Raw genomic sequence first — 21774 nt, 5'->3', positions numbered from 1 at the left:
CTTTAAACCCTAAATAATCCTAAACTGACTAACCCTTCTCACTGTCAGAATCTTAGGCTCACTTGATTTGGGAGCGTTTTCTGACGAGAAATTCGATGTAAAGAAATGGATCAATGTGGTCTACCAATCTTAACACCCTCAAGACCCAGTGGAGAAGCACTTGGCGGATCTGGAAATGAAGTTGCAGATGATGTCCGAAGAGATTGCTGCGTCTCTGGAGGAGTAGAGCAGTGTCTCTCCGTGCGCTAGCCGTGATGTCATTCACCTCCGTGATGATGTCATCTCTCTCTAGAATTTTGTCACTGACATCTTATTCAAGCTCAAAAAGGTACCCAGATCCATCATCTATTCTACTAAATTCTTTATCCTAGTAGAATTTTAGTTCGTTTAAAATAACAGATCCAAGGTGGAAATTTGGTGGCATTTCTCTTTGGTTATTTAACGCAAACGACCTGAATTGAATTTGATGGAGATTGGTCTGTATCCATCCGGTCCATTTTTTTACGAAAAAATAGGAAAATCCCATTTCAATCCAATCTGGGCTAGGTCAAGCTTCGGGCGTAGGTTCGGGCCTGAAAAAATCCTGTTAATGAAGAGTAAAAACCCATGAACAAGTCTATTACAAACTAACCTACTTTGGTTAGTTAAAGATGACTCCAATATTTGAAATGGGATTTAGTCGGTGCAAAGCCCGCTCAAACAACCATCATGGCCGCATTGGGAATATCTCTCCATGAAATAAAGCATAGAACTACGGAAGTATTCCCGATGCAAGGCTGTAAAGGCTATTCAAATAGTATTCAAATGGGCCTTGATCCAAGCCGATCTCCAATATTTCAACAATGGGAGACCTTGGATTCCATCATTGCCGGGTCATATACCACATTTAAATACATCAATAATGCAAAACCACCCACCACATTTAAACCCTTACTCATCATGCAATGCGTGTTTATTCTGTCAAATGCCCTTTTTCACGAGCCGTTTGAAAACAGGATTCAGCAGCCATAGCAAAGTCCATTGAACATCCATCACATTTGAAATATCTCTCCATAAAATAAAGCATATAAATACGGAGATATTCCGATGCAAGGCTGTTCGAACGGACTTTGCTCTGACTGAAGCCGATCTCAGCCGTTTGGTGCACAATTCAAGTTGGGTTAAACCCTTTTTCTCTATCACCACAACTAGTGCACATCAGGTCAATGTGTTCTTACTGTGGTAAGCAACAAGCACAGATAAGCCTTGGCAATTTCAGTTTTGGTCAGCTATAGAAAGCATGAAATAAATTGCTTCTTCAAAAGATTCCACCAGACCTTTTATCAGTGGTTCATACAATCGATGAGCTTACTTATTAATTCCCAACTATTTCTTTACGAATCGCACCCACTTAAACAATAATAATGTTAAATGTGGGGCCCTTTAAGCATTTACTAACACGTGTCAAAGAACTGTGAAGCGTGAACTAGCATGTCGTGCGGGGAGATCCCGTAGAAGAAACGGAGGCCGCGAGAAATTGCCTTGAATGTAACTATGTAATGTAAGAGCTTTAGTACTGGACATTGGTATTTTCGTTATTTCCCGAAAATCCAGTGGCAAACTGGATCCAAGAAAAAAAAAGCCAACGACCCACAGTTTCGGTTACCTGCCGCGCGTAGCCTTCCACCTTTTATTCCTTTGCCAGCCTTATGTTTTCGCTTCACCCGCAGACGGCAGACCTGAAACCAGCAAAAGAGGAGAGAGAAAGAGAAAGAGAAAGAGAAACCGAGAGAGAGAGAGAGAGAGAGAGAGAGGGTGTCTGAAGCAAGCAAAATGAAAAGGGGATAAGATCTGTCGCGAGAGAGATGCATTCCAGGAAATCAAGCATGCATTCTCCTCTCACCCTCCGAAGCTCCACCTATTTTGTTTTCTTCTCTGTATCTCAATCCCGTAGAACCCTAATCGGCGCTAACCACACCTCCGCTCGCTTCTGCTCTCGCTAGGGTTTGGGTTTTTCCCCGCTCACGGAATACATATCATCCTTTATTCTTTCTTTTGTTATTATCATTGTTTTTTCTTCCTTTCTTTTCAAGACAATAGAAGACATCTTCTGTCAGTGATGGAGCCTGCAACAGGGAAACGAAGCTTCTTGAGAAAAATTCTCGTTCGTGCGCTTTTCATTTGTGTTTTCATTTTTCTCCTTCGATTTGCATACGTCGTCACTATCAGGGGTGGATCTTGTGATGCCGCCGACTTCTGCTTCTTCTCCGCTCCCGAGAACTTGAACTTTGCCGGCAGTGGTGCCGTACGGATCGGCGCCTCCTCCGTTGTGGTCGACAGCGTGGGATCTTCTTCCAGCTCGGCTCTTCGTGACCTATGGACTAGCAAAGAATGGCGCAAGTCCGTTGACTACTATTCTGCCATCTTCCAAGATCTGATCACCGAAGGTTATCTCTCACCGCAGTCCAAAGCTTTATGCATCGAAACGGTGAGCGGACAAGACGTCTTCGCTCTGAAGGAAGTCGGTGTTCTCGACGCAATCGGAATCTCTAAGAAGAAATACCCGCCGTTGGTAGTCTCAGGTCAGGCCTTTCGCCAGCCGTTCGAGGAGAATACCTTCGATTTCGAGTTCTCAGGGGCTGGTGGGCTTGACCGGTCGGTTCGACCGCTGGATTTTGCTTCTGAGGTTGCTAGGACGCTTAAGCCCGAAGGGTTTTTGGTCGTCCATACGGCTTCGGTTAAAGACATGTACAGCTTCAATACGTTTTTGGGTTTGTTCAATTGTTGTACGTTGGTCCGATCGCGCGACTTTGGTGGCCCTGATTCTTCGATGCCGTCTATTCGCGAGATCGTCCTGAAGAAAGAAAGTGGAAAGATTCTTAGCCATGGGGCGCCGAAGAAGCCCGGTGGCACTTCAGTTAATAAGTGCTCTGTTCCGGGGTACAAACACGAACTGATCCGGAAGGCAGAGCCATTGATAACAGAGGAGCCGTTGAAGCCTTGGCTTACTTTGAAGAGGAATATAAAGAACGTAAAGTACCTTCCTTCCATGGCCGATATAAGCTTCAAGCAGAGATATGTTTACGTTGATGTAGGGGCTCGGAGTTACGGGTCCAGTATTGGCAGCTGGTTCAAGAAACAATATCCCAAACAGAACAAAACCTTTGAAATCTATGCCATTGAAGCTGATAAATCTTTCCACCACGAGTACAAAACTAGGAAGGGGGTCACTCTCTTGCCGTACGCAGCGTGGGTAAAGAATGAATCCTTGTTCTTTGAAATTAATCGAGACCCAGGTCATAAAGGTGAACCGGGAGGTAGAGGAATGGGTCGGATTCAACCAGTTCAATCTTCTACTAATTTTGTCGGAGACATAGATAAGATTCGTGGTTTTGACTTTGCACATTGGTTGAAAAACGCTGTCTCCGAGAATGATTTTGTGGTAATGAAAATGGACGTGGAAGGAACAGAATTTCATTTGATCCCTAGGTTGTTCGAGACTGGAGCTATTTGTTTGATTGATGAGATCTTCCTCGAATGTCATTACAATAGATGGCAGAGATGCTGTCCTGGCGAGAGGACTTCCAAGTATCAAAAGACTTACAGCCAATGCTTGGAACTTTTTACTTCTCTCAGAGAGAGTGGAGTTCTTGTTCATCAGTGGTGGTAATTCATAATTCCCTTGAACATCTTCTGTAACCTTTCTTTTTTTTTTTTTTTTTTTTATAGATACTTGTCAATTTCACAGTGGAAAATTTGTATCTCGTTCTTTTCTCCCTCTTGAAATCTTTTTCTCCCTTCATGCAAATGAAAACCAACATCTTGGGATTTTAACACTTATTTTGGAGAATCATTTTAATCTTGTCTTTCATTCTTATTGTCTTTGTCGTGCTCGGACAGTAAGAAGGGATAAACACAAATTTTGTTGTTTATGCGATCATTGATACATTGCTGGACGATGAATAGACACCAACAGATAGCTTGAAATGATGATGGGATATTGATTGTTCGTTCAGAAGGTGGTAAAAAGAATACGCAGGCTTGGCAATTGGGAGGGTTTGATTTGCACTTCAACCCGCCTTGACCTAACCCTTTTAATGCATAAAGTGACCCATTTTTGGCCTTGATCCTCCCAAATTTTTGTGCTGGGATTTGCAGTTGTTATAAGGAGCATAGCCTGGCTCAGGTCTGATCCGACCCGCCCCTTGACCCTCAAGTAAACCCAAAAATACATCAATAACACAGACACACACACAGTGGACGCCATGGCCCATGGTGAAGGAGAGAGGAGAAGTCAATCGGTCTGGGGGTGGTCTGCTGGAGAAGTGTGTTTGTCCTACTCTAGACCTTTAAAGGACTAGAAGGCCAGGTGGAGTCCACTTTTTTGAAGGGGAGTCTAGTGGTTCCAATTTTTTCAATTGAGCAATAAAGGCTAAAAGCCTTTTTAGTAAAAGTCTGGGGCCTCTGTCTCCTATTAAGTTTAAAAGGTCAAGGAATATGAGTCGGGGAAGTGGCACGCTTACTGCTCGAAAGGGATCAGGATCGAAGTGGATCTGGATGATCACCAAATTTGTGAGAGATGCTCAACTGGAAAATGGAATGAAGTATAAGGAGCTTGGTGAGTCTCTTTCTGTTCAGCCTTCCGTTCCTAGTCTGCTGGTAGCAAGTTCCAGTGGGCATCCCAGTGATGCTACAGTGGTGGCTGAACATGGATCTTCATCCAAGGAGGTTGTTGAGACTTTGGGGAAGCCCTATTCTATTGATACTTTTCAGCCAGGTGAGTTATGTATGGACGGAGGTGTTGAGCTGAGCTCTCAAGGTTTGGAGATGGGGGGATTGGTTGGTTCCATGGATGGAGTAGAAAGAGAGAAAAGGGATGGGGTAGAAGGAGATAAGTTGGGAGGGAGTGGTGGGGGGAAGATAGCAGTCTGTGATGAAGCTAAGGAGATTGGGTGCGCCAACATGGCTCTGGACAAGACTGGGTCAACTGAAAATAGGGAGGATTTGTCAACTGCTCAAGTGTTGGTAGGCAAGCTGGGTGTAGACCTGGGTCGTAGGAGTAAGGAGTTGGTGAAGTGCAAGTAAGATGCTTCAGCATTGACTAAGAAGAAGATGTCGGGGGAGGAGTCAATTAAAAGTGAAGGGACAAAGGGTGCCAGTCAGGAATTTAAGAAGATGGAGGGGGAGGTGGTGTCAACGGGGGAGGAGTTGAATGGAGCTTGAAGGTGGGGGGTGACAAGCGCGTATGGTCCGAACTCAGAAGGGAAAAAGGCTGAGTTTTGAGAAGATGTGGGATGTTTGAGGAGGACGTAGGTCAAATTTGGGGGCGATTTTTTGGAATGTGCTTGAAATTGAAATACAGAATTTTAACAGCTCTTAGTATGGCACTTTCTGTTTTGACAAGATGTGGGATGTTTGAGCAGGATGTAGGTCAGATTTGGGGGTGATTTTTTGGCTGTACTTGAAATTGATATGCAGAATTGTAACAGCTCTTAGTATGGCACTTTCTGTTTTTGTGGGTGTTGTGTTGTTGTCGAGGTGCCATCTTGTCACCTCCTTTTGTAATCTTTTCTTTTAATAAATTTTTATTATTACTCTTCAAATCACACACACACACAAACACTAATTATTTATGGAAAGTGTGAACTATCCAGTTTACTAGGAAAATAGTAGAAGAATTAAGGCCACTGTTGTAAGACTTGAACCAGACTGAATGGTTGGTTGGATCGATGACTCACTGACCTTTCTGGGTTTTGGTCAAATGATGGTTTTCACAGTTTGAGTGGACACTTGACCCAATGAGCTTTTTGGTTTTGTGTCTGGTCCAAGTTTTACAACATTGATTAAGACATGCATGCATACTCTAGGATACCTATATAAATTATATGGGTCTGACAATGCTGAAAATGTCATCATACCTGAAAATTGATGATTTCCATATTCAAAGTAGATTGAGTGGTTACTTATTACTTCAGGTTCAGGTAATTAAAACCTATTGTTTGAACTGGAAAGGGAGTGCCTTATTTGAAAAGTGTTTTATGTCTGCCGAAACATGCATTTGTCATCTGATGTATTTTTCTTGATCAAACATCCTCAGCTTTGCCTACCAGCTTGGACTTTGGATTATCTGCAGGTGGATCAACTCCTAGATTCTAGAGATTGATTGGTCATCAGCTTTTTTCCCCTTTTGAAAAAGGTAAAATATGGATGTGTTTTGTATTACTGTATCAGAACCAAATTACAATAGTCCTGAAAAACCAGTGAGGGCTGTACAGGAAAGCTATGGAAAAGACCACCTCATCACATAATTCCATTTAAACAAAAAGTTTTTTTTTTTTTTTAATGAGAAAGTAGAGTAAGATGGTCGGGGTACATGCATAGAAGACCGTCAATAGAACCTGTAAGCATTGTTTTCAAGATGCCAAGGCGAGACAAGGTGACAGGGGGGGGGGAGAGTGCACTTAGGCATTGATGGATTTTTTTTTTTATTTTGAGTAAAACAATATATCCTAGGATAGTTCCCTAGGTTCCATAACCACATTTCCTTAATAATTATCCACAATTTTCATAAGAAAAGTATAAACGCCATGTTAAAGTATAGAAAATCAACATATCCATGAGAAGAAAAGGAAGAAAGAAAAGAAAATTCAGAAAACATAGGGGCTGAACCCCTATTTTTGTTATAGGAAAAGATGAAAAGAAATGGTGGAGGAAGATGTGGAAGAAGAAAATGTGTTGATTAGACAAAATTGTAAGTTCTTCCTTACTTATTGGTTCAGGTTTTGAAGTCTTTGAGGGTTCAATACAGCATTTAGCAATGTCTATGTTGATTAAACTCTAACAAATAAGAAAATAATAAAACGAAATTAGTATATAAACACACAAAATGAACATTTTAGTGTAATATGTCTATTTTATAAAAGTATTTTATAGCACAATGTACAAAACTTCTTGGTGATTAGGTGAGGACCATGAGGTGAGCCTCCAAGGGCGCTTTGTTGCTTAGGCATTGCCTTGACAACTATGCCTGTAAGAAGTGATTTCTTGCAAGTTGAAGTGGCTAGAGAGCTATGGGTAGACCAAAAAGGACATGGGTAGAACCGTAGAAATAGCGTGAAATGAATTAATTGTCTATGATTTAACAATGGACATAGCATTAAACAGAATGATATGGCAAAACAGGATTCATGTAGCCGAACCCATATGGTTGGGGTGGGTGAATGATTATGATGATGACACAAAAAGAGTTTCTTTTAGAAAAGAATAATATAAGGCATTCCTTTAAATAGTTTTTGCACTCCCAAGAGAATGACATGCCTTTAATCTTTCTAATAACCAGTTCTTTGGACTGAGCTTTGTTTTCAAATGTTCTAGCATTCATTTCCATCCACATTGCCCAGCAAACAGCAAAAGGAGCAATTGTTATTTATCAAAAAAGGGGCATTTTCACACCACCTTCCTTCTACTCAAGTCTGATAAGTGTCAGTACTCTAAAATGCTTCAACTGATTCTGGACAACAGTCATCCACCCTAAAGATTCAATGTTCCTTTAAATAGTTTATGCACTCCCAAGAGAATGGCATGCCTTTAATCTTTCTAATCACCAGCTCTTCAGACTGAGTTTGTTTTCAAATGTTCTAGCATTCATCTCCACCCACACTGTCCAGCAAACAGCAAAAGAAGCAGCTGTCATTTATCAAAAAAAATGGGCATGTCTGCACCACCTTCCCTCTCCTATTCAAGTCTGATAAGTATTAGGACTCAAAAATGCTTCAACTGATTCTGGACAACAGTCATCCACACAATGTTTTTCGTGAATCTGCAATGCAAGAAAACATGGTTCACTGTTCCATCACATTCATTGCACCACACACAATCACTACTGCCCACCACCACATTGGGATATCTTCTAAAAGTGGGGTGCCAAACCACTGCCCTGCCCCTTTACAGATCTCATCAGCTTTGTTTCCAAGCTGGTGAGTTCAACAGCAATAACTGCAAGAAAAGCAGATTGACCAATTATTGTGAGAAAGCCATCATCAGCTTCATTTCCAGGTTAGGAACTCTACAATTTACACACTTATTCTTCTTTGGTTATTCTTTTCAAATCATAGAATGCTGATGTTCTTTTAATTTTGGAGAAAATGGATTTAGTAGAGCATTTTTCTTGGTTTTTCTTTTTTATTTAATCCCTAGATTGTGTATTTACATCAGGGATTTTGATTAATTAACACTCAAGAATTGAGGGAGAACCACTTCACTTTTTTTTTTTTTTTTTTTTTTTTTTTTACATTTGAGGTTTTTTGAATTCTTATTACTTGAGTTACTTTTGTCATTTTAGCTTGTTCTTTGATACTTTTTGAAGATAAATATTTGTTTATTCACCCTTCATTTCCTCTATAAATTTGTGTAGTTTTAGGTTTTACAGATTTATGATTAATGAACTTGGTGATATATGGACAACTGACTGAACTTGTCATACCTTTGAGGCCTGTAAAGGTATTTGCCATCTACATGCGAGACTTTTTACCATGTGCTGTTTTTTCCTCTCTATGCCTGTCTCTATCTTTTGCTTACTAGTTTTTCCCCATTGGAGTGTTATGTTTATGTCATTGGAAGCTATTTAATTAAAAGAAGTTTTTTATGCTTCTCCTAACCTTGCACAGGAATACAGAACACAAGAACAAAAAAGAAATTTGTGTTGATAAAAAAGACAAAAGCTATTAGTTGATTTCAGCCAAAGTTGCTTGTCAAAAAAAAAAAGAAAAGCTGAAATTTGCTTTTTATGTATATATAACCTATAAATAAAAGAGAAAATTCCACTTCCCCAGTTCAATCGATGTTCAAATCTTCAAATGTCAAGAATACCTTTTTCTCTCGATCAAATATCATCAGCTTTGCATGGAGCAGAGTGTTGGGCAATTTACAAACAGCATGTCAAAAAAATGAGTGGCGGAAATGTGAATGCGTAGAAAGGATAGGGTCAGAAATGAAGTTATAAGGAGGAACCTAGGAGTAGTTCTAATAGCTGATAAAATGAGAGAAAGAGGACTGAGATGGTTTGGTCACATGCATAAATGACCTTCTACAGAACTTACTTTTTCATAAATGACCTTCGATTTTATTAATTATGATATGAAGCATAAGATGTACAGGGTTTTGAGAGAGAACTTCTATTGTCTCTCCCCTTTTCTGCCCAAAACATTTGATCTCTCCCATCCCTTGCTTTACTAGCTTGTCTGCCATGCAACCCTCTGTAGCCATCCCATAAGCACCTATAATTTAACAATGGATATGGCGCTGAACAGAATGGGATGGTGAAACAATAAGGCTATGTTTGGTTTGAAGGAAAAAGTAGGGAAAGGAAAGGAAAGGCAAGGAAACCTTTACAAACCTTGTATAGGTTTTGATATCTTCCCCTTCCATTCCCTACCTTTTCCTTCAAACCGAACATAGCCTAAAGGCTTAGATGATGGTGATGAAGCATCATCAGTTCTTAGAGAAGGAAAAGAGGAAAACTTCGATGGGTTAAAAGGAGATGGAAAAGAGAGGGGAGTTATTTTAGGAGGGCGATGATTGGGAGTGAGGGGGAAGACATTGGGACTGGCGAAGAGGGGGAGGGGGGGGGGGGGGGTAAGTAAATATGGAATGAAGGTGGGCTTGTGGTGACAGCAAATGTTTCAGACATTGGGGAGAGTACTCGCAGGGCTGAGAAAATGCTCAGGGGATTCTGTGGTTGAGGCAGAAGGTAATAAACAAGTTATTGTGAATCTTTTTACCAACTTGAACATCTAAGTTTGAGAATCTTTTGCCTGTAAATAGGTTGAGTTGTATCTACTTACTAAAAGGTTGTCCTATTGTATCTGTGCTATACTGTAATATCATCGATCTTTTATGGTTATAATCCCAAGAGACATTGCCTATTAAAATATATAATCTAATGCATATATACCTCACTGAGATGTTATAGTGTTATTAATGTATTTTTGTGTTATGCTAAAATATTTATAGTGTTTCTATGTATATCCATGTGTATCTATTGCACATCTTAATTTGTCTCCGATATGCATACATATCCAAGGTGTATGCTGATACGTATCTTAAAATTGCTTTTTTGATATATTAGGCATTTTTGATACTTTGAACCTTGCTTGGGCACATTTGCTTTGTTGTCAAGAAAACAAGATCAAGAAAAAGACATTTATGTAGTTTAGCATATTGAGCCCACATTGATCCTTGCAAAATTTCACTATTTTCCATCAATCACTATATTGCTAAATGAAGGTTTCCTAGCATTAATGATGCCCTGATGAAGCTTGCCCTAGATCTTTTGTGCTGATATTGTACATCCTCCTTAATTCACAGCATTTTTCATTATACATTTACACGTAATTATATTAGGATTAATTACTTATACCCTGTATTTTTGATAAACTACTTATATATACCCTGAACTTTCAAAACCAACTTAAATACATCTTGTTGGTCGGTCCCACATAACACAAATAGGATCACCCTTATGAATTGTTAGTACCTTACTACAAACTCTCATAGCCCAAATTCTACTAGAAAAACCAGAACCCACAAACTTGTTAAAAAAGGGGAAAATATGTAGTTTGCTTTCTCCTTGTAGCCTAGAATCTAGCTCATCATTTGCAACCACCAAGATTGTCATCTCTTCGTGGTTGTTAACTAAAACACAATAATATTGGCATTACAGCGGTGACCGCTACTAATTCAATTGCGTAAATGAGAGACAATGAGATCTAAATGGGAGAACCTTACTCATTCAATTGCGTAAATGAGAGAGAATGAGATCTAAATGGGAGAACCTTACTCGTTCAATTGCGTAAATGAGAGACAATGAGATCTAAATGGTAGAACCTGCATTCTAGAGATTAGTGGCGAGAACCTAGATGAACAGAGAAATGATTACTAAATCCCGTCCTTAAATGCAGAAATTGGTTCCAAATCTGAAGCCATCATAGACAATAGACAAACAACTACCTATAAATTTCTCTGTAGACAAACGACTTTTCCTAATCCCTACCTTTAGTGGGCCATTGTATTGGTGCAACCGTCCAAATTTGTTGAATGTTATTTACTGCATTAGTTGAATGCTCAGAGTTGGATCGATCCATGGGGATGATCTCTAAACAACTCCCGGTAGACATCATTTGTCTACTGTGGCTTCAGTTTTTTTGCAAGGTTCAAAGTATCGTATTGGAGCTTCCTAATACACCCCTGCAGAGGGTGTATCAGGGTTTTGACCGGTTTAAGGGGTGGACAGACCTTAAACTGGTCTCTTTGAATCAGATTTTTGAAAAAAAAAAATAAAAAAAAACTATTGGTACTGCCGAAGCGTATTGGGCGTATCGATATTTTGAACCTTGGTTTTTTGAATCAACTGTAAACAAATGGTTAGCTGTAATACTCTCATATTGTAGGGCTGAGAAGGAAAAAAAAGATAGAGAGGAAGGAGAAAAAAAAACGAAAAAGAAAGAAAAATGGCATGTTTTGAAAATTTAATCAGTAGTTAAAGACAATTCGGTCTTTTAAATTTTATCAGTTAGAGTTAACGGTTGAAAGGTCAAGGAATGTATAAGTTATTTTCGAAAGTTCAGGAATAGTTTCTTAAATGTACAGGCCTATAGGGTATATATAACTATACAAGTAATTAACGTATATTATACAGGATTTTCGGGGTTGCCCTATTTCTATTATATAATGAAATCTCGTTCTATTCCATTCATACGATCAATCTCCCCCCCTCCCCCCACCAGCACCACCCAACCACCACCCAACCAAAGTTTGACCTTAAATCTAACCGTCATTTCTTTCTCTAAGTTACCATAGGTTGACTTTTCCACAAGATTCATTTATAATGTTCTCTAAGACTTGAAAAGAAGGCAAAAAGGCCATTGAAATCAAGAAGGCTCATCACTTCAATTAGTTGAGCGTCTTATTTGAGTTGTATAATATTTTCATAGAAATGACGATTTTGGGAGGTTCTCTAGTCATCTTCTTCCAACTAACCAACTTGATTGAATATATTCCTAAAAAGAATTCATTTTATTCATTCTCTTTGGACAAGCTATTGGTAAGAGTCTCTTTGCATGTTAAGTACTTCTATTGATATAATGGAACAAAGTCAGTAGAAACAAATAGGCTCCAAGGGTGGTAGCGTGTGAACTCTTATCATCTTTCTGTTGAAATTACTATTTGGAGAGTGTCACCCATATTCATACCTCAGTGCTGACCTGCTACAAGGCATTGTACGTATTGGAAACTAATCAAGAAATTGAATATTTGTGGTTCAGGGCTTCTACAGTCCAACTTAAACTTTCTAAGTATCAAGGTTAAAATCAAAAGAGAGGAAAAGCACATTACAAAATAGGAACAGAATTGAAAATGATTTAGAAAAATGGTGAATGAGGGACTGCCCAAAGTACTTCACTTAAAAAACCATAATTTTGGTAGGAACAGAATTACAAAATAGGAACAGAATTGAAAGTGTAGCTTTTGGTAGAACAGTTAGAAATTAACTTCAAGAACCTTTAATAAAAAACCATAATTTTTCTTTAACTCTAAACAAGGGGCCATTATCCAATCTGGGGTTCCATGTTTTCATGGTAGTTAGCCCATGACGTACTATTTTTTCAAAATCCAACTCACCAGTAAATTATGTGTCATTCTTGGGAAAGTCTCCCGCCGTAATGTCTCCCCATTCCCCTAATAAGGGGGTAAAAGATTTAAACATACCTGGATTTTCATAAATTAACTTAAACATACCCTGATTTTGTATAATGGACTTCCATTCCTTGTGACTCTTTTACCATTCATTTTCTTTCAAATTTTAAAAAAGAACCAATGCCTCCAGTCATTTTCAATTCCATGGTAATCCTAGGGTAGTCTTGCAAAACTTCCTCAAGCTCTTGAAATTTAAATTCCTCTTATATGGTATTTATTCCATATTCTCTTCTCCAACAAACTTCCCCATCTTTATTATTATATTTTAGCCTCAGCTAGGCTGAAAAGTCAAAAAGCTTGCATTCAAAATGCTTTGAAAAGTGATCTGATTAATGTTACCAGTCATTCTAATTATGATCTCGCTTTAGGTTTTTCTCCTTTTCATTCTTTTTATCTCGTTAGTTTTCTGTTTCTTCTTTTTTTTCCTTTTGTATCTTTGTCTCCTGTTGGTTGAATGATATATATTTTTTTTTCTTGTGTGGCTTTCTTCTTGAGACCCTTTTTTTTGCAGCGCCTCTCATCTTTGGAGTTCTCCACATTGCATCTCCTTTCTTTCTAGGTTCTAGGTAGGGATAATGGGAGGAAATCTCCCTTCTTTCTTTTTGGGTAGATGATCAGGTATGTGTATGGTTTTGGGTAGATGTGCACAGAAGCCGAAGTCCACTTTTGCCATTCTTGATGCATACAGAAGAGCAAGAGAGGAGAACTACTGAAGTGGTGCCTAGGTGGCAACATTTATTGAATAAATGCCCATGGAACCAAACACCCTGCAAGGCTCTCATCTATTAAAGGAAAAATAGGATTTAAAAAAATTAAATGAGTTCACATGTGATGGGAGGGTATGTTTAAGTCTAGTAAGTTAGTTCACAAGGAATATTTAAGTCTAATTGAAAAACTCAGGGTATGTTTAACTATAAGTCAATTTATAAAGACTTGGGGCCTGTTCGTTTCCTCTTAACTCTTATCTCTTAAGAGGAATCTTTTAATTTTAAGAGAAAATGGTTGTTCGTTTCCTCTTATCTCTTATCTCTTAAAGAGCAATCATCAAACTTTTTATTTCCCAATGATACCCCCAAAAAAGACAAACAAAAATTCTCATATATGGGGTCAATGGATATTTGATAATTTTTAGAATTCAGAACAACATACAAGCCCTTAGGGTATTTTAAGTCTTTTACCCTAAAAAAAATGGTAAGAACAATAGTAAGTACAAGTAACCTAGACTGGTGATTCTGTTACCTAAAACATTGATGGACCCATTAAGTTTGAGGAATATTTGTTAATTCCATATGCTCAACAAGAAAAATGAATTCACAATATGAAGTAGAAATTTGTTGTTGATTTTGTGAATTATTGTTGATTATTTTGGAGTGTTTGATAACATGGTTCTTTTATTTTTCAAAACAAAAACAACTACCGCATCTAAAAAAAAACTATAGAAGTTTGTTATGTGGAAGTTGTTTTGTTTTAAAAAACAAAACCAATCATGTTGTTAATACCCCGAAAATTTTCATTGGACTTTGAATTAGAAATGACTTACATATTATATATTATTAACAAAATGAAGTAAAAGTAACTCTCAAAGAAACTTGAACTTGTGAACCTTTAATACAACGATGGTACTTAAATCTACTTTATCAATAATCAATAAGGATCCAAATTCGACTTGGGTACTTGGACAGCCCTATTCCTCATCTCAGTTTGTAGTGCAAAATTTATTTGTACTAATGTAAATGCATAGGAGTGCAAATAGATTAAGTGAAAATTCTGCTTTACTTTTGCTTCTGATTTGACTCTGTCTCGTCTTTTTGAAAAGTATAATGAAATAGTTTTCACATTATGCAAAAGAGAATAGAGGTAGGAGGAAAAAATATTTATTTGGGACTTCTGAGTGATGTAGAAAGCAAGATGATGTAGTCCCACTATATGAGAGAATTGAGATAGGAACTAGGAACAAGGTGATGCAAATTTTATATTAGTTTTTGGGATACAAAATTTGCACTTCCATGAGCGCAGATAGGGGTGGCCACGAGACGAGCTCTTTACGAGCTATTCGAGCTCAGCTCGATTTCAATCGAATTTCGAGCTGAGCTTGAGACCAATTTCCAGGCTTGTTTGTTAATCAAGTCGAGCTCAAATAGCTACATACATTAATTCTTAATTTTTTAAATATCAAATAAAAATATTATATATATATATTTATTTATTTTTATAAAACATTTTTATCAAGTTGAGCTTGAGTTGAGCCGAGTTCAAACTTACGAGCTTTTGACTCCAGTCAAGCTCGGCTCGAGTGCAAGGTTCTAGCTCAAATGGAGCTCGAGCCTCGAATAGCTAACTATTTGGTTTGACTCGGCTCGAATCCACCTCTAAGTGCAAATGAGATAAAAAAGTATAAAGTTTGTATTATATAAGAATGCAAATCATAGTTACAAACAAATATATGTAAAAACTAAATCAAGTGCAAAATTTGTATCTCATTCAAATTTGCACTGCAACAAATAGAGCCTCGGGAACAAACAATACTATTCTAGGTCTGAAATAGTCAAAATTCAAATACACGTTTTTTGCTATTTTGGGCCACCGAACTAATACATGAACCAAATAGATATTCCATCCATGAGACAATCTTTTCGAGCGGCCAAGCCAAATAAATGTTTTTTTGGTCACTTTTCGAAATAGAAATTGGCCATTGCATAGCCAACATTTCAACCATGGTGCTTCCTAGGGGTGAGCATGGGTCAATTCGGTTCAATTCCATGGAAGAACTTGGAACCTACCCTATAGGGGTCAGTTCCAGGTTTTTGAAACCTGAACTTACTTTGTGAAGGTCAGTTCCAAGCAAGGTTCAAAGTATCGACATGTATCGGCCCGTATCGGTCGATACGTATCGTTCTGGGACCTCTCTAATATGCCCCTACAGTGGGTGTATCGGGGGTTTGATTGGTTCAAGGGTGGAGGAGCTCTAAACTGGCCCCCTTGAACCAGTTTTGAAAAAAAAAAATTTAAGAAAAGGTATTGATTCGCTCGATACACCCCTATGGGTATATCGGGCGTATTGATATTTTGAACCTTGGTTCCAAGGTCAATTCTAACCTTGGTAGTTCCAAGGTCAACTTGTGGAACCTATTCTTTCTTTACTCTCCCCCTTCAAGAAAAAAAGAAAAAACAAAAGAAACATGTCCTTAAAAAACTTGATTTTCAATAATGATAATATATAGTTTAAAACTTATATTATTTTTACTGATTGAATTGAGTAATTTAATATGTAGATTATCATAACATATTAATATATGGTTCAAAAATAACTATAATTTAAATTTTGTAAGTATCACCTTTTACATTACTTATTATATGCATTCAATTATTATAGTGAAAACAAATGATCAAATCACAAAGTCAATGGTCAAGTGAGAACATGGCCTTTATAACCATGAGTGTTTGGGTTCAAATATTCATATCCTCAAAAGTATGTTAGGGTTTATTTCAAGGCAAGTTCAGTTCCGAGGCTAGTTCCACCAAGGCCAAGTAAGACTGGTTTATCAGGTTGGTTCGGGTAGGATAAACCTCTAGACTTTGGAACCAACCGGGGTGGGGGTTGGTTCCAAGAATTTGGAACCAGACCCTACCCTGTAACAGATCAGGTAGGTTTGGTTCCATTCGGTTTTCGGTAGAAGCTACCCATTTGCTCACCTCTCTAGTGCCTCCTAAACTAAATCTTTCCTTCCCATCCCTTTTGATTGGAGACGAACTTTCTAAAAGTACAAATAACTGTTGGGGTTGCTCTCCCTACCTTAAAATTCTTGGGATAAGTGAACTGTAATTCACCTCAGAAATCTGAATTGCAGCCCCCTCCTAGTCTACTAGTAGCCTCCTTATAAACCGCATCCTGCTGTGAATTTGACATCAATCCACGGGCAAGATTCAGTCCACCCCTAGAAATCTTAGCTCCACCCTAGAGGTGGACTGAACTATAAAAACCCCTAAATTCTTTTCCCTCTTGGTCAACAGGCCAGTGGTTCAACTGTTTGGGTTAATGGGCCAACCTGTGATGTGTCATCAATGTAAAAAATCTCAAAAAATAAAATATACAAAAATCAGATAAGCCACTGAACGGGTTAGATGGTTCAATGCTTCTATCATCCGGGTTGACAGGTCATGGACCAGGTCAACAGATTTTGTAACGTAGCAGCAGCTTAGGGGTTGATTGATCAAAACCAGAATCTTGATCGGGTGGGTCATTGATCCGACCATCCATGTGACAATGCTTTTGAACCTTGTAATTCTTTGTACTGAATGAGGAGCCGTTGCTGTTATTTTTTGGCATCTGCAATCGGCGTTTTCAGACTTCGACTGAATCGATCAGTGGTTGAGTCATTTAGAGCAGGAACCAGATGAGTGACTCCGAATCTGACAACATAGTCTTCAATTTATACCAATCAAATTAAAGTTTTCTCAGAGAGAGAGAGGGAATTAATGCCTCTTATTATATTTGGTAATTCAAAGAAGACTGATACAACAACACACAGATTCTCAAACCCAATCCCCAACACAAGGAAGCAAAGAAAATCAATCTCAAGATCCTGTCCCTGCTTTTAGTATTATACACCGTATACAAGATAATGAGGGAAAAATTAAAGGAAAATAAAAAAGAGAGCATGCTTTCAGATTACATCTTCTGCAGCTTATCACTGAGAATTTGGCCAAGTGTTTTCAACCAAGTTTTCCTGCTGTTGCTTTCACTGTGACATCTCTGCAACAAAGGTATTAGAAAGAGAGATAAAAAAAGTAGTCCATGAAGGTGGCTTCTGCAGCGCAGCTCTTCTGCAATCCATTCCCTGCAGATATGCATAAAGTCATTATTTCAAACATCAGATCTTGATATCATAGGAAGTCAACTCATTACTCAACTGTCTGTCATATTAATGAACCAACAAATGAAGAAAATCAGCCATCAGAGATAACTTAAAGGTAAATATGCCAAATTTTCTTTTGTGGGCTTCAGAGATTAATTGTCTAGCTTTGGCCATAGCTACTGTCAATTGGGGACTTACCAGAGAGAGGAAGGATGTGGTTGTCTTTGCTTGGGTAAGGGAGCTTCAGAGGGCATGAGTAAAGTGGAAGAACAGGGAGATTGTCACAGTTGCAGATTTCAACCATATATCCATCAGGATCGTGGAAGAAGAGCTGGTCCACCTTAATTCCACTATCTTCAACCACTGCAGTGACATAATCAATGTTCACCTTCTCCAGTTTCTTCATTACCAGTCGCATGTCTGAACACTGGAACGAAATGTGGTTGTCCTTTGGATTGATTACTTCTTTCTTCTCGGGGACATCGTCTGGTGAGTTGCACTGAAGCAAGTGAATGCCAATTCCATAATTGAACAACCTGCACAACAACCACAATCCCCTCAGCTTAGCCACATTAAATCTGTAACTTTGAGAAGGTACAGAAGCATGGAAATGAATCAAATAGAATGAGAAATAAACTCTTTTCTTTTATATATTCTCGTATTACGGACCATAATTGAACCACTCTAGCAACAAGAAGATGCCTAAAACTCAAAGATGAAGCCAAAAGGCCCAAACTGAGTTGCACTTTAGCCATTCAAGGTTGCAGCTGACGCTCTTCTAGGCTGAACCTTAAGGTAAAGTTGAAAAGATTGTAAGAGAGTGCGAGGTGCAACCCTTAATACCAGGGATTCTTAATTTTATAGGAAGCATGGTCCGTAATCCGTAATCCGTAATACCGGGGATTCTTAACAGACAATGGATTCGGACAACAAAAAAACACCACAGAATTTGTGAAGAACAACACAATTTCTCCCTTCTGCATAAAAAACTAAGCTTGATAGGGGTATTAGGGTCCTTTTACTGATAAGAGTAACCATCTACTAAAATAGAATAAATGGTTGGCCAAATCAAATGTTCAATTTATTCCTTATTATTTAATTATGTTCTCTACCCTCAACTTACTCCATCATCCAAACTCTATATTTTTCGTATTATATATATATATATATATAATTAAGACCAAATAATCAAAACTAAAAATAATACCCAATTGCAATAAAGATATTCAATTAAAGTCGGCCATTGCAAAAATCAAACAAAACGTGTCTAATAACAAAAAAAAGAAAGAAAGAAAGAAAGAAAGAAGCAAAATGCCTAGTTTTGAAGGAAAACTAATTCAATGCAAAAATCTAAACAGTTGTTAGGTAACTAGGAAAAGACTTGCAAGAGGAAAATCAATTTTATTTTCGAGATGGGGATGGAGATCTTCTCACACCTTTGGCTTTACATGTCTAGTTCTATGCTGTTTTTGTTTTTCCTCTCTCTCTCTCTCTTCCTCTCTCTCTCTCTTTCTACATAGAGTGACTTAAAAGAGGAGCCATGGAAGAACAAATTAAAGCCCAGGGTGTAAGTAAATAGTTCAACTCTCAGAGTATGATTATCATTTCTCATGTTGCAAAGAGAGCTGTTAAAGCTACTTACACAGAACCATTCAATCATACCATTCTGCTCAATCCACCTCCTTTTTCCTCTCTTTATTGTACACCCCATTTTTGATAGACATAACCCCCACCACTAATTATTTTGTGTTCCCAGATCGGCACTTTCTTTTCCTTTTTCTTTTGAAAAAAAATCTTGGCTTTTCTGCTCAAAGTCATTTAAGAGGATAAACATAATCCTCACTACAAATTATTAGGCTGCAGAGGTTTTTCTGCTCGAATTGGGCCAAAACAAGGTTTGTGTTAACTAGATGCCGATAAGAAAGAAAAACACTTCCTGTTGTGGGCCAAAACAAATTTGTCTAGTCAGACCTCCATTATCAAGCAGTTACTGTTACAATTTATGGGATTACACTAAGTCTACGTTAATAACAACCTCCCTGGCTCCTTCCCCCGTCTCCACCTCCATCACCCAGAGATATTGAAGGCCCAAACTCCAACTGGATGATGGCGTGATGCCAATTCCAACCATCCAATCCATTAGAAAATTAGTTCCAAGTTAAGTTTATATGGAGCTATATAGGGCCCACTGTCAAAGCACCCTCTGTAACAAATTTGCAGCCAAGACAACATGAAAAAAAACAAGCAGTCTGATACAGAAATACAATAAAACACCACAAAAGTATTAAAAGAATAAGAAAGATAAAAACGGATATACCAAGCTCCTTCGAACTTGAAGGAAGACGGCCGCTTGATCATCACAAACCCCAATGCCTCTTCGTAAAACCTCACAGACTCCTTCACCGATCTACAAACGAATGATACATGGTTCAGCGCCAGAAGGGGCATTGTTTCTGTAGATGGACTCGTCACCTTCTCCTCTTCTACTTGTACTACTCTCTCAACCTCTCTTCCCATCTTTCTCTCTCTCTCTGGCAAAGTATCAAAGTACCACATGCTTTCATAGTTATATATATAAGCTCGGTTCAGGGAAGTATTCAAGTAAATCATTATTAAAATGAAATACGAATAAAATATCTGATACTGTAACTGTAGAGTCGGAGTCATATTACCATTTACTTCGTAAAATTTACGGCCACGTCATTAAAATCCTTGTGAGATTAAGTCAACCGGGAATCAGGGCAATATCAATATTCAGAACTGATGTGTTTCTTGATTGACCCAGTAGGCCCTGAAGAATGTAGACATTTATCGTCCAGTAGTTCTTTATTAGAACCACGCTTGGCTCTCCTGCTTTTGCTTGGGTATCACTGTCTAAACCGTGTCTGATCTCTCCGAAAACTCTGACTGTCTGTTCTCTGAAGTGGGTTAATGTGTAAAGTAAACGACGAAAACGTGCAAAATGGAACCCATTAATTAATGCCCGTCTCTTATGTTGATCAGACGATTTAGATTGTTTCAGCACGCACCGCCCTTGTTGTACGTTTTCTGGAGGACGACTGCGAACTTCAAACAAACACATAGTCTGCAATTTTTAGAATTTGATTACGGGGAGAATGACGGTTCAGCCCAGTGTCTAGGGCCAAAGTGTGCCACATCGGAATTGATGTAAATTCACGGGCGAGAGTGGGGTAATTAGGGGTGTAAACGGATCGAATTCGAATTAGATCAGGTAATATTCAAATTCGAATTCGATTAGAAAATTCGATATTCAATGGATATTGAAAATTAATATCTGAATTTGAATCTGATTAAATATTCGAATATTCAATTCAAATTCGATTAATTAATTATTTTAGATAATTAATAAATATATAAAATAAATATTTTATTGATATATATATATATATATATAAATATATAAATTATTTATATAACTTAATTATTATATATATTATACAAAATATTTTATATATTATATATAAGAATTAAATAATCGGTCGAATTCAAATATTTATCGAATCAAATCAGGTCATATCTGAATTCGAATCTGATTAACTATTCGATACGAATAGCATATCCAAATTCGATTTGATTATGTCGAATACCAAATTCGAAATCAGATTTTCGAATACCGTTGACACCCCTAGGGGTAATTGACCTTGTAGATCTGCAGTGGAAATCGGATTTCGGGCTTGTATGTATTTCTCCATTGATTGATTTATGAGAAACTACATGCCTCTCCTTGTGTTTGGGTCACGTGCACAAAATTCAGTTAATGCTATTTTGGTATTGGTTATGAATCTGCAATTAAGGAGATGCTCTCTAATGTGGATAAAAAATTGGTGGATATGGAGTAATGCACACCACACCGATATACCAATCCACACCACAACATAATTCACAGGAGTTCAAATCAGCGCCCCCACAAACGCCCCACCCAATCAGAAGGCGCCAAGTGTCCTCTCGCCTGATTTCCTTCCTCAGTGGGCATAGAATTAACGGGTCGGCCGTTAGCTCCAAATTCCCGCTACTCTCGAGTCTCGACTTTCGATCCCTGCAGAGATCTCACCGTGACCGATCCCTCTCCGATCTAAACCCCTTGGGAAACTCCCGCCTAGATCTAGAGAAGCTCTCGGATCGATGCATACGCTCTCCTCCATAGGAGTTCTTAGGTGAAGAAATTGAA

General features: G+C 38.2%; 2 protein-coding genes across 3 annotated transcripts; one reads left to right on the top strand and one right to left on the bottom strand.

Annotated features, from left to right (window-relative positions):
* Nucleotides 1–1690: 1690 nt before the first annotated feature.
* On the top strand, nucleotides 1691–3838 carry LOC104612037 (uncharacterized). Its single transcript, XM_010279343.3, has one exon. The coding sequence runs from the start codon at nucleotides 2099–2101 to the stop codon at nucleotides 3647–3649; it is 1551 nt and encodes a 516-aa protein (XP_010277645.1). The 5' UTR covers nucleotides 1691–2098; the 3' UTR covers nucleotides 3650–3838.
* A 13345-nt stretch (nucleotides 3839–17183) lies between these two features.
* Nucleotides 17184–20112, bottom strand: LOC104612074 (glyoxylase I 4-like). Of its 2 annotated transcripts, none has more exons than XM_019200203.2 (3): nucleotides 18255–18984; nucleotides 17784–18121; nucleotides 17184–17567 (listed from the first exon to the last, which is right to left on the bottom strand). In XM_019200203.2, exons 1-3 carry the CDS (start codon nucleotides 18338–18340, stop codon nucleotides 17497–17499), a joined length of 495 nt encoding a protein of 164 aa, XP_019055748.1. In that variant the 5' UTR covers nucleotides 18341–18984; the 3' UTR covers nucleotides 17184–17496. The 2 variants fall into 2 exon arrangements, with proteins under 2 accessions (XP_019055748.1, XP_010277693.3); XM_010279391.3 differs by lacking the exon at nucleotides 18255–18984 and adding an exon at nucleotides 19903–20112 and having other exon boundaries at nucleotides 17186–17567.
* Nucleotides 20113–21774: the final 1662 nt, after the last annotated feature.

The sequence above is a fragment of the Nelumbo nucifera genome, chromosome 1, assembly GCF_055504915.1.
Source record: "Nelumbo nucifera cultivar China Antique chromosome 1, China Antique-T2T, whole genome shotgun sequence".
In the NCBI taxonomy this organism is placed as follows: Eukaryota; Viridiplantae; Streptophyta; class Magnoliopsida; order Proteales; family Nelumbonaceae; genus Nelumbo; species Nelumbo nucifera.
This window is presented reverse-complemented; position numbering and strand designations above follow the sequence as displayed.

Bases quoted from the DNA above. Each gene is read 5' to 3' on its own strand.
- LOC104612037 (XM_010279343.3), top strand. From the start codon at position 2,099: ATGGAGCCTGCAACAGGGAAACGAAGCTTCTTGAGAAAAATTCTCGTT.
- LOC104612074 (XM_010279391.3), bottom strand. From the start codon at position 20,102: ATGGGAAGAGAGGTTGAGAGAGTAGTACAAGTAGAAGAGGAGAAGGTG. The intron at 18,122-19,902 runs GTATATCCGTTT...GTTGTTGTGCAG, and splicing joins TTCAAGTTCGAAGGAGCTTG to GTTGTTCAATTATGGAATTG. The intron at 17,568-17,783 runs GTAAGTCCCCAA...GCATATCTGCAG, and splicing joins CCACATCCTTCCTCTCTCTG to GGAATGGATTGCAGAAGAGC.